Source organism: Chiloscyllium plagiosum, chromosome 3, assembly GCF_004010195.1.
Source record: "Chiloscyllium plagiosum isolate BGI_BamShark_2017 chromosome 3, ASM401019v2, whole genome shotgun sequence".
NCBI lineage: Eukaryota > Metazoa > Chordata > Chondrichthyes > Orectolobiformes > Hemiscylliidae > Chiloscyllium > Chiloscyllium plagiosum.
Window position 1 is genome coordinate 20190466 of NC_057712.1, and position 13662 is coordinate 20204127.

The 13662-nt window shown below is 39.5% G+C and overlaps 1 protein-coding gene across 6 annotated transcripts in view; it reads right to left on the reverse strand.

Annotated features, from left to right (window-relative positions):
* The window catches only part of LOC122541537 (probable E3 ubiquitin-protein ligase RNF144A-A), a 68240-nt gene that overhangs the window by 11839 nt on the left and 42739 nt on the right, over positions 1-13662 (reverse strand). For all 6 annotated transcript variants that reach the window (XM_043678407.1, XM_043678399.1, XM_043678384.1 and 3 more), the window contains 4 exons: positions 5066-5170; positions 4703-4763; positions 2965-3172; positions 621-771 (listed from right to left, as the gene is read on the reverse strand). In XM_043678407.1, coding sequence (XP_043534342.1) covers positions 621-771; positions 2965-3172; positions 4703-4763; positions 5066-5170 — 525 coding nt within the window. The remainder of the gene's footprint in view (positions 1-620; positions 772-2964; positions 3173-4702; positions 4764-5065; positions 5171-13662) is intronic.

Consider the following 13662-nt stretch of genomic DNA (forward strand, 5'->3'; position numbering starts at 1 on the left):
TTAACGATGTTTCAACAATGCATTTAGAAATCATTGCATAATCAGACAAAATCAATATGGTTTTATAAAAGGAGATCATGTTTGCTGCATTTATTCTAGTTCTTTGAGGCTTTAGCTAATTGGGTCGATAAACAGGAGCCAGAAGATGTAGCAGACATGGATTTCCAAAGGACATTTGATAGTACGCCATATATGAGGCCAATATGCAAGTTAAGGGCCTAATGGGTTGCTTGTCATTATTAACATGATTGGAGGATTGTTAATAGATATAAGCCAGGCAGTGAAGTTAAATGTCATAGTTTCAAGTTGGCTGGCTGTAATTAGTGGAGTGACTCAAGGGTCACTGGGATGTTTTCCTAGTGAAGGATGCTACATTAATATATATCATTGTTGACGGGGTTGCTTTTGTAGTGACTCTTTTGCTAATTACATTGTTTACTATGCCATAATTGCATTTAAAACTAGCGCAGTTCAATCATACAAATGCATTTTAAATTGTGATGATCTCCCTCTAGAACCATCTTAAGTGTAAATATGATCTGAAATGCTTCAATGTGAACAATCATCCAATTCCTTGTTTTTTTTTTATAAGGTGAAATGAGTTTCTTCATTTCACTTACATCAAGTGATTCCAGACAATACCAGCAAAAGGCGTGCTTGCAGTTTTTGCACATCATCTGTGCACAGCCTTCGTCTCTTTCAATGTAGACTTTGCACTTTGGGCAACGTTTGATTGGAACATCGTCCTCCTCATCATTTTCAAAGAATGAGCTGGGTGGGGAACAAAACAACCATTTTGAGAAAAATCTGGTACCAATATCTTGAGCAACAGTGCAAAGGAACATACCAGACATACAATTACTCAAAAGCCACAACAGGTTTCTCCTGAAGTAATGATTAGATTAGATTAGATTCCCTACAGAGTGGAAACAGGCGCTTCGGCCGAACAAGTCCACACCCACCCTCTGAAGAGCAATCCACCCAACCCATTCCCTTATATTTCCCTCTGACTAATCCACATAACACTATGGGCAATTTAGCATGGCCAATTCACCTAACCTGCACATCTTTGGACTGTGGAAGGAAACTGGAGCACCTGGAGGAAACCCACGCAGACAGTTGCCTAAGTCGGAAATGAACCCGGGTCCCTAGCACTGTGAGGCAGCAGTGCTAACCACTGAGCCACCATGCCCCCTCTTCATTTGCCATCTGCATTCCAATAGCCATCCATCAAAAACCTATTAAATTGTATGTTTAATTTCGAAGGCATCTCTAATATCTTGGGGAAGTAAAACCCAACTAATCTAAGTGTTCAAACTATTGACACATATCTCTCATTATTCTGACTAGAGCAGGTGCCTCATTTGTTTGACAAATAAGAGATTTTAAAATTGGAACATCTGTTTGCTTCATTTTTTCTTGGCAAGGAGTTAAAATTCTTATCACCATTTTTCACATGACTTTGAACCATCTACTTGCTCAAGTAGATGGAAAGAGATCTCACGACACTGACTGAGGTGTTCTCCAATGTCCTGGCCAACATCACTTCTTCCTTAACCAACACCATCACTAACGGTTTAGAACTCCACAGAGGTTAATGACTTCAGAGTCTGATTCCACTCTTCCATGTTTTTTACCCATCTCCCATCCAGTCTTCGAATGACATGGGTTGCTTTTAGCAGAGTTACCCATTCTCACATATTCCTAGACCCAGTATCTCATTAGGTGGGTTGTATTCAGTAGCTCACCCACGTTCTCCTATATTTAACTCTAATTAGTCAGCTTTTCTTCTGTCCTGGCCTGCTAGCCAAAATCTCCTGATTTACCTATCCCTTTCAAATGTTTCTGGGCTCTATCTCCACCTGTCTCTCACATCTCTCTCAGCATAAACACCACACTTTGTTCTGGCTGCTAACAGTTCTAGTGGAGAGTCACCGGACCCCAAAACAATAATTCTGCTTTCTTCCCATATATGCTGTGATTTTCTGGCAATTTCTGGTTTTGTTTAATTGGGCATTTATTCAGTTTTAAAAAATTGTACGTGACAAATTAGCTTGTTATTGGCATGGTTGGCATGTGCTGCCCATCTCTGGCTAACCTTGAGCTGACTGTCCTTTGCAATGGCCTAGAGAGCAAATTAAGAGTCAATCACATTGCCGCTGTTCTGGAATTACATGTAGGCCAGACTCGGTAAGGACTGATTTCCTTTCCTGAAGGACATTAGTAAGTCAGATGAGTATTTAGGACAATTGACAATGGTTATAGATTTGCTGTTAGACTAGCTTATAATTCCAGGTTCTAAATTTAAACTTCCCCATCTTCAATGGTAGGATTAGAACTCATGTCTTCAGAAGGTTAACCGAGATCTCTGGACTACTAGTCCATCTGCTGTTTGTGGGATGCTTATGGATGTAAGTTATTGGCTGTATAGCATTTGAGTCATGCAGAAACTGTATTACAATACTGGACACATACAAGTCTTCATTCTTTACTCATGCAGTGGAACCCTTATTCTAGTGCTAGTGCTCCTGTTTTAATATTAAGAGTTTGAACTTGTGGGAACATTTAACATTCAGTAACACAAAGTATTGTTTCACCCCAGAAAAAGGCATTCAGGCTGTTGTTCCTTTGTTCAAGACTTAATACATCTCTAATGGGGGATCACTGACCAGAAACATTAACTTGATCTCTCTCCCCCGCTCCAACAACATTTAATATTTTAGCATTTTCTGTTTTTAATCCCAATATTGACTAACAGTTCCACTGCACTTAGCAAATATATGCCTGCTTGGAAGACCATCAATTAATGGCAACCTTATTGCCAGTTACTCTTATAAAGTTCAGAGTGGTACCAGGAATAATCCATTGCAGTTCTGAGGAACATCTTTAATAAACAGTGTGACATCACTCATCTGTTATGTAACAGCAAAGGTAGGACCTGCTGCCATTAAGCAAAAAGAGTACCTTGATTCACCAGGAAGAAATGAGGTAACAGGCAGGTTTTCTTGGCAAGCCTGCCCTGGATGCCAGTTCGCTTTGCAAAGGGAGCAAAACTCCAAGTTACAGGCTGCACACTGTACCAACTGGGGCTTCTGTAGTTCCTCCTTTAGTTGGCAGACAGACTGGCAAGTGGAGGATGGGCACCAGGTTCGGCATGGATCCAAAAGCACTTCTGAAAAATAAATAGCTTTCTAACCAATTTTATAAAGGAGGTAGAAACCCTAATACATGCCACACGACAGATAGCTTCTAATAAGCTGATGCACCCACCTACAAACTATTCTGCCGTCTTGTATTAAGATGAATCAATATCATTTTAATCCAAACAAAGAAAACAACTGTACTTACTAAGTGCCACATGAAAGATTATTGCAAAACAAAAATAAGATCACACACCGTTGGGGTAACATATTTGTACGGACAGAAGGTTGACTGGCTGGTAGAAAACAGCGTTTACATAAATGGGTTTTTTTCAAATTGGCAGAATGTGACAAGTGGTTTTCTGCATGAGTCTATACTGGGGTTTTAACTTTTTACAATTTATATCCAAGACCTAGATGCAGGGAATAAATATTACAAAAGATAAAGAATAAAATATGTAGTGAAAAGGATGAGGATGTAAATGCACATAGATGGTGAAGGGAGTGGGCAAGAATCTGGTAGATGGAGCAGCATAATGCAGGACAATGTGAAGTAGCTCTCTATGCTAGAAAACATTAGAAAGCAGAGTATTACTTAAGTTGAAGATGACTGCAGATTCCAAGATGCACAAAGATTTATGTACACTGAGTCACAAGAAATTAAGATGCAGTTGGAAGTAATTACGACTAATGGAATGCTATCCTTCATTATGACAAAATTATTACAAGGATGTTCTTACACTAAAAAAGATACAGGGGTGATTCACAAGGATTTTGGCAGGGTTGGAGTGATTCATCTGTGAGGAGAGACTAGATAGGCTGGGGCTGTTTCCTTTACAGCAGAGAAGGCTGAGGTTGCAGCAGGGGCAGGGGTGGTGGGGGAGACTTGATTTGAAGCATTCAAAGTGTTGAGAGGTGTAGATAGGGTAGACGGGGAATCAACCTTTCCTCATTATAGAGGGGTAAATAACTAGGGGCACAGTTTTAAAGTAAGGAGCAGGAGGTTCAGAGGGGATTTGGGGAAATTACCTTCCCCCCAGATGGTGGTGGTCAGTATCTAGGACTCACTGTCTAAAAGGGTGGCTGAGGTGGAAACCCTCACAACGTTTAAGAAATATTGAGATGAACACTTGATACGATATAGCATACAAGGATATGGGCCAATTGCTGGAAAATGGGATTAGAACAGATAGATGCTTGATGACCAGCATGGACAGAATCTGCCGAAAAGCCTCATTCTGTGCAGGAAAACTAAGACTCAAAAACCAGGAGCCACTGTTCAATAATTGAGAATTGCCCTTTTCGGTCAGGGAATTTTTCTCTCAGAAGATCATGTAATCTTCGAACACTGTTTCAGAAGGTAGTGCATATAGAGTCATTAAATATTTTTAAAGTGAAAGTAAATATATTTGTGTCAAGCAAGAGAATCAAAGGTTAGTCGGGGAGGATAGATGAGATTGAATTCAAAACAGCACCAGATCAGCAAAGATCTTATTGAATGGTGTAGCACACTCAAAAGGGCCGAATGGCCTATGTCTGTTTGCATAACATAATTCACTTGCCTTTTTCAAACTGCAATCTTTTATACCTCTGCATAAGTTCTGCTGCAACAACACATTCAATCTGTTGGAAAGATGAAGAGTGAAATACTGTTAAGTGCAAAAATGATCATATTTCAAGCCTCATCATCAATGAAATAATGCACAAATGAGCGTATGATTCAAAATATCTTTCGTTCTAATTTTACTTCCAGGTCATGTTTACATCAAGTACATTTAAAATGATAAAGCTCACTGGATTATTGTTATACAAAAAGTTGGAAGTCAAAGCTACAAATGTTGAGTGTACAAACACATGCAGAGAGTAAACGAGACAGTAATTGCAGTTATGTTGTCAATTAATCACTACAAAGATACATCTTTTACCTCATTTTCCTGTAGATGACCTCTCTTTGGGCAAGCAGCATCGGGGCAGCTTATTGAGGATTCCAGGCCCTCTTTAATTAAAAGTTCCACGTATTGTTTCAGACACTGTTGGCAAAACAGAGCAAAGTAACAAAACTCTTCTGCCCCAGGATTTATACATCTTCCCACATATGACTCTCTCTCTGTCTCTCTCTCTCCCCACCCCTGCACTGCCTATGTACACCTCCTCCCACTCTGTCTGAATCCAAAGTTTTAAAAGAAGGAAAATTTCTCATAATTTTAAGTAAAAACACCTTGTGCCCATTGTCAGGTCAAGGTTTACTCTGAGAGACTATCAGTCCAAAATGGATAGTACCAAGGCAACATTAGTTTAAGTGACGCAAGACCTATTATGCTAGTTTTTCAAGCGAGATTGGCAATTATCAACTGTGCTCTGCTAAACTCGAGCACTCTTGCTGCTGGATTAAAAACTGCCCAAAGATTCTTCCATCAACAAAATTAGGAGAACTTTACTCTGACAGTCTGGGCTAGATTTAAAATGACTCAGAAGTCTTGTGTTTTCCACAAAACACTCCACAGCCAATCTATTCACTGCTGAGGGACTGACCATATTTTCTGTAGTCATGATTTGGAGACGCCGGTGTTGGACTGGGGTGGACAAAGTTAAAAATCACACAACACCAGGTCTCTCCACCCTTCAGGCTCTCTGCCTGTATTCCTGATGAAGGGCTTTTGCCTGAAACGTCGATTTTACTGCTCCTCGGATGCTGCCTGAACTGCTGTGCTTTTCCAGCACCACTCTAATCTAGACTCTGATTTCCAGCATCTGCAGTCATTGTTTTTACCCAGGTTATAGTTCAACAGGTTTAATTGAAAGCACTAGCTTTCGGAGCGCCGCTCCTTCAACCATCTGATGATGGAGCGTCGCTCCGATAGCTAGTGCTTCCAATTAAACCCGTTGAACTATAACCTGGTGTTGTGTGATTTTTAATATTTTCTGTAGGAAGTATGGCAACTAATTTGTTCATAGCATGAAGTTGCTATTAATAAAGGATTAAATGGCTAGACAATTTGTTTTAGCCGATGAAGATTGAGGAATAAAAATTGTTCAGGGCACCAGGGAGAACTCCCCTGCTCCTTGAAATCATATCCTGGGATCATTCAAATCCACCCTGAAGTACAGATACTTAATGTCACATCTGAAAGAACACTGCATTTTTGGAGATTATGTCAGTATGGTGCTGAAATACCACCTTGGGTATTGGACTCTAAGCTGAAGATTAGGACTGGAGTCAGGAGGCAATGGTGGTAAACTGTGGAAACCTAATCCCTAACTGATCACACCTCCCTTCAAAAATAATTCACAAGTAGTTTCCCGTACTCTGCAAGTCAGAAGCTAACATAAACAAAGGCACAACCACATTCGTTAGCAATAATATGAGTGAAAACTCTGAAATTTCGCTCAACACTAAGCAACTATACCAATCTTCAATGTGTGGCACAGCCCTGCCACATGCCCAGTTGAAGGTAACAACTGGCCTAAAAGATACACCATTGACAAATAAATTTGATTAGAAATATTTCACTCCTGAACAACTCAAGAGATATGAAACTGAGCCAAACCAATTCAAGTCAAACAAGGTTTGATCTCTTGTTTATGAGAAATTAACTTGTTCTCAACACAGAGTCCTACGATACAAACAATGGTCTCAGCATCCTACGAATTAAGGAGCAGAGGATAAATCCAGGATATTTTAATCAGATATAGAGAAACTTCTCTTCCCTTCAGGTGAAACAGTGATTCTTTTATATCTTCTTTTATTCAGTGCACTCAGAGCAAATACTATACAGGTTCCACTGCATTGAGGGGGCCAAATGGACCGGTGACAATTTTGCATAACACCTCCATTCATGACCCAGAGCTTCTGGTCATCTCCATCTCTTTCCTTGCCTCTGTACTCCCTTAAAACCTGTCACGTGTTTAACTTTTCTCAGATCCAATGAAAGACCGTCTGCTTGAAACACTAACTTGGTTTCTCTCCATGGATGAGACTATTACCAGCATTTTTGATTTTTATTCTAAAAGCCAGGTTTTCTGCTTTATCACAAACCATCCTAGAAGAATAATAATTCACTGTTCTAATTTCAAGATAACAAATGGCTACTTTAACCAAATGACCATTTTGATGTATATGGAATGGCTTCCCACCAACACCTGAAGATGCTCCAACAAGAGCTCCTCTGCTTTTTCTGTTTCCTTCTCTTTCTTTCGTCCTATGGATCTGGTGGCGTGTCGTGGCCTGGTCTCCTTGAGGGTCTCAGCTTGGTGTCTTGGCAGTATGTCAGCGGGTCTCTCAGTGGCTCATGGTGGTGTCTCGGCTTGGTGTGTGAGTGAGTACTACCTGGGTATGCTCCAGAGACAGCAGGGGAAATCGGAGAGGTGGCAGTTCCAGCAGCAGCGACGGTATCTATGGTGATGGCTCCCAGAACAGACAGCTGAAGTCTCTTGGAGAGCAAGACAAGCGGAGGACTCATCAGAGACTGGTGAACTTTTAATTTATCCCTTTATTTTCCCAGTTTAAATGACAAAATATGTCAATATAAACTATAACCTATTTCTTTATTTTTCTACTATTCTATGAAGTAATGCTTAACTTATTAACTCTTGTTTCTGTTACTACATTGTACATAAGCTTTTTTTGTACCTAGGCACTTGGTGACCTAAGATGGTGCCATGTGTGGTGAAATTATTCCCTTTTCACTGTATTCCTGTACTCCTGTAAATAAAATCTTTTAAAAAATAACAGAAGGATACTTCATATGCAGCAGTCAGCTTCTGACTTCCAAAAGGTAAAGAGATGGAAGGGTTTACTTCATGTATCACATGATTTTATAAATTCCTGTCTTGAGTTAGTCCAAGAGAACTAGGTGAGTATCTGCAATGTTAAACGTTTTGCAACAGGTAATGAGGATTTGGGAAGACTTGATAAGCAAATTAAGGGGTGAATTTCTGGTCCAATATTGTTGAGCAGTACAGTAGATAATATTTAAAATAGTGTTCACAGTGGAAAGGAAAGTACAGATATTCAAATTACAGAGAAAACAATTCTCATACACTATCAAAAGGAGGCAAGTACAGGTGGATAGATAGATAGATAGATCCCTACAGTATGGAAACAGGCCCTTCGGTCCAACAAGTCCACGCCAACCCGGAAGAGTATCCCACCCAAACCCATTCCCCTACATTTACCCTGACTGATGCACCTAACTTACACATCCCTGATCACTATGGGGCAACTTAGCATGGCCAATCCATCTAACCTGCACAACTTTGGATTTAGGACAGCTTACTGTGTAAAGCCAATCTAAATTCCACACTGGTTGGTTCTCTTTCAAAAGAATCATTATTTATAGAAATGGTGAACCCAGAAGGCAAGAAGCTTAAAACCAATGGCACAAGAAATCCATGCAACTAATCTGAGAATCATCACATTTCTGAGATCTACAGCTAGTGGAGATGGTTATTGTCTGAAAACTGATCAAGCCTATGGAAGGTGATGGATGTAATTTCACCAAATGTGGATTCAATAGGAAGATAATGGAAACCAAAGTTAAGAACCACAGACAAACTGCAAAATTATGGATAGACTCTCAGAAGAATCCAATCTGCCTAGTTCCACAGGCTTCTACACACAAGAGGCTCCATGACCCTAACTGCCAGACTAGCACAATGAGTGCCTAATCTCCAAGAAATAACTGGGAAGATAGAAAGTGCCATCTGTTTTTGTGGTAGAAAGTTTAGCTTTTTTTTTGAAAAAGGTTTCCGTATACTGTATTTCAAACAGTGAACAAATAATTGAATATTACACCTTCTTGGATGATGGTATAAGATTCCTAATTAGTACTCAGCTTTAAACTGAATGAAAATGGGGAGTTTATATTAATTCTATGAACTTAGATCAGAACTTTTGCTTTTGTATTTGTGTATTATCCCTCAGTCAATGAGAGGGAGATGTGAAAGAATTGGTCTGAGCAACTTGGAGAAACTGATAGTCAGCCAGAAGTCACACATAATCCAGTCATTTATCTGCTCTTACATGAAGAGGACCTCTTGGACAATATACCAGGATTGCAACTAGCGTAATGTAATACATCCCATAAGTGGGAGAAAATTGACAAACTCTGGAGTAACAAAGAAAGAATGAAAGTTTAATAGCCAAATTCTCTAAAAGGAGTCTTCGATTTAAATAAGGACATAAAATGGGAAATGGCCCACAAATGAATATTTAGTCCATTTACAGGGAATTATACACATTATGTTTTTTTTTGAGGGGGTGGATAAGGGGCATGGTTCCTGATCAATAAGAGTGAGCGGGCTCAGCTGTTACACATGGCAAGAAGCTAGTTAAAGAGCTTCTAAAGGAAATACGGATCTGAGTTTGAGAATTATACAGTCTGATAATCTTTACAGATTTTGGCTGATGAAAGATTAATCTGGCTGGACCACATGCTCACTCACATTCTTGGGATTGACTATTGCAGGGAAGGTGTATTCTTATCTCACCAATACTTCATCCTTAATTTTTGCACTCATTTATGTTAGCACCCATGGTCTTTACCAACAAAAATGTGGCTCTTTACACTTTCAACCGTGGAGCCATGCAGACATTAGCTGGCTTCACCTTGTTAAGAATGGGATTTTAACAGTACCTTACCATCTGAGCTAGGACAGACAATCCACCAGTGATTCCATTTTTAATCATTATCCAGACTTTTCTGCATAAAGGACAATTTGTTGGATTCAGCTGTGATGACTCCAAGGCCTATTCAGCATTCTAACACTGACACTTCTAAGGACAGTTGCTTTTGGTGAGGTACTGTCAGCACCAGTGGAACTGGACTCCAACATGTCTGTGTTTTTTAAAGACAGCACGAAACTCTGAAGGGAAACAAAAGTTGTGCTGTAGCTACCAAATACAACAGATTCGTATAAATTACTTATATAAAATCTGTTGGAGCAATTCACCTTCAGAGAATTCCAGAAAAAATGAAAGCTTGGTCAACTATTTTAGATTAGATTAATTACAGTGTGGAACAGGCCCTTCGGCCCAACAAGTCCACACCGACCCGCCGAAGCGCAACCCTCCCAGACCCATTCGCCTACATTTACCCCTTCACCTAACACTACGGGCAATTTAGCATGGCCAATTTAGCATGGCCAATTCACATTTTTGGATTGTGGGAGGAAACCGGAGCACCCGGAGGAAACCCACGCAGACACAGGGAAAATGTGCAAACTCCACACAGAGAGTCGCCTGAGGCAGGAATTGAACCCAGGTCTCAGGTGCTGTGAGGCAGCAGTGCTAACCACTGTGCCACCGTGCCGCCCCGTGTGACTCAGAAAATGGTAATCCCTTACAGCATATATTTTAGGCTTCAGTAATCAATGACAATTGAGACACCAGCTATACCAGCTTGTGGAGCCAGAGCATATGGAGACAAATGTACCAAATTTACACTTGCACCTTACAACATCTGCTATTTGATGTAGTGTAATGACACTGCTTATTACTGAATTATACCCAGCGGAAGGTTTGTGCGCTAATTTCTGTTGATTAAAAAAAGCTGTCTGGTCAGCTTAGTAACACATAACTGCTCAATAGTCATAAACTAAATATCAAAATGTCTCTATGTCATTTGTTGCTGAAGTTGGGAGAAGTTCTGTGTAGGATAGCACCATTGAGCACATGTTATTATCTGATGTGGACAGGTTGAAGTATCAGCCTACCCAACTAGGACAGAATGGCAGATAATGGCAAATTCCATCAACTAATTTGCTTTTGATTTTTCTATCTGTGATATCCTATGTTGACATCACCCCGCTACAACTCGAATTCAGGAGGCTGCTAATGTCATCTACTGACTTATACAATACTAGCAATCGAGACTCCTATTGCTGGAGTCTGGGAATTTTGTTGCTCTAAGTGCTATAATATTGCAGATCCAATCAGACTTCAGTTTGTAGATTTTAGTTTTGTTGCTGCTACACTAATCTGGGAGCATCAATTTGGCTTAAAGGACATAATGCATCTAACGTTAAACTTTGATCCAATAAATATCTTTAAGCATAGATGAGAAGGAGCACAAAATAGAATCATTGGTGAAGGTGGAATACTACAAATATATGTTCAATGTACACTCCATACTCTTGAATCATTGATTCCACTCAATTCTTCTTTCTGTATATAGCAGTTGTCATCATTTAGTCATGTCGTCCTTACTTTATATATCATGTTTCAATCTGTTCTTACTTGCCCAATCAGGAGTGAGCAAGAATTTTAAGCATATCTTACAAACTTAAAATGATTGATCCCAAGGCAATTTCAGGAATTTTTAGAAAACAGAACTATCTTCTCAGTTGAAAGTTTAATAATTCAGTGTGTTTGAACAGGAAATAGCTTAATTATTTTTCTTCATGGCATTGATTAATGATAAGGACTTTGTCTCTTATATTTGGTTCCATCTCTGTGTCCATAGAATTATTTAAAGAAAGACTTGTATTTATATTCATGTCCACTTGACATCCCAAACTGCTTTACAGCCAATGAAGTTCATGAAGTGTAGTCACTCTGAAGTCTCCATTAATAGCCATGCCAAAGTGATCATGTAATCTGATTGCAATGTTGACTGAAGTATAAATATTGGTCAGAACACTGGGATAATCTTACACTGCTCTTCAAAATAATACCATGGGATTTTATGTCCTCTTGAAATGCCATTTGGGGCTGTCGTTTGATATTGCACCTAAAAGACAGCAGCTCAGAGTACAGCCCTCCCTTTGTGCTGCATTGAGTGTGAATATTTTCTAATCAACCTGTTCCACACCACTGGAGCAGATGAAACTTGAACCTGGGCCTCCTCGCTCAGAGATAAGGTCACTATGACTGCACTAAACTGGAGATCATTGGAGTATAAGCTGAGATTGTTGCACTCATTTCCTGGCATGAGATTCAAACCCACATCCTACTGATTCAGATGTGAGTATGCTATCAAGGTAGTTGAAATATTTGACCTCTATCCCACTTGACTTCATGCATACTATTCCGATATTCCAGTCTTGCTGCAATAGCTTTTGCCATTTACCCAGCAATACAGAACATAAACACTGTTCACATTTCAGAGAAACTCATTGGAATGTCCACAGATACCTAACAGACCATGCAATACCTCAATTCCTGAGTAAAAACTGTGATGAAGAAGCAAGCAAAAGGTGAAGGACAATAAAACATTGACTCACTAAACCTCATTCCTCAGTCACCAATTGTATTTCAAAAATATGTTATGCCTTGGAATTTGAGTGCTACTTGGTGGATTATTCCAAATCTTTATAGGTCTTTGGAATGAAACTTTTGTCTTGTAATGATAGTTTTACATTCACTTTTCATCAGTTTACATTTATCTTGGTCTGTCTTGTCTTGAAACAATATTCTGGGCTCACCTTTTGTTTTTATGCACAAAGCTTAGGCCATTTTGAGAAAACTGGGTTCTACATAGTCTGGCAATTTAGCAGAGGACATTCCAAGTATTTGAACTGAAAATATCTGTTCATAAATTACATAATTTTAAAGGAGGTGCAGAAACAGACAGGTCTGTGAGGTTACAGACAAAGTCTTTAAAAGGTGACCAGAGCAAATAGAACATACATATTTTTGACCAAATGTTCAGTCATCTCACCTTACATCTCATTATACTGTTCAGTATTATGTTTTATTCTATAATGATAAATTATATTGAAGATTGTCATTGTACACAGTTGCCTTAATTCTTTCCTTGTTACATTTTAATTTTCTTTGCACCCTCATCAATGTCCTGTTTTATTCCTAGGGTCCACAACCTGTGATTCCTGAACACTAATTCCATAAACCCGTGATGATTTTCATAAAGAGAGAGAGAGAGAGAGAGAGAGAGCCCTTTACATTGAGTTGACAGACTCAATAATGTCACAGAAACACAAATAGAAATCAAGTGTTTTTCATACTGAACTAGTTAGATTAAGAACAACAGCATTGATATAACAGTTCTTACTCATCCCAGTCAAAAGATAAGGAGTTTGTAAAAACTAGATGAAATCTCACATTGTTAAACTCTCTTCAACTAAAGCAATAGTGCACCAGCAAGACATTCTCAAAGTCCTGCTTCACTGAGTCATGAAGTCATAGAGATGTACAGCATGGAAACAGACCCTTTGGTCCAACACACCCATGCCGATCAGATGTCCTATTTAAATCTATTCCCATTTGCCAGAAATTGGCCTACATCCCTCTAAACTCTTCCTGTTCATATACCCATCCAGATGCCTTTTAAATGTTGTAATTGTACCTGCCTCTCCGACTTCCTCTGGCAGCTCATTCCATACAAGCATCACCCTCTGAGTGAAAGGTTTGCCCCTTAGGTCACTTTTAAAACTTTCTCCTCTCACCTTAAACCCACACCCTCTAGTTTTGGACTCCCCCACCCCAGGGAAAAGGCCTTGCCTATTTAAGCTATCCACACCCCTCATGATTTTATAAATTTTTATTCGGTCACCTCTCAGCTCC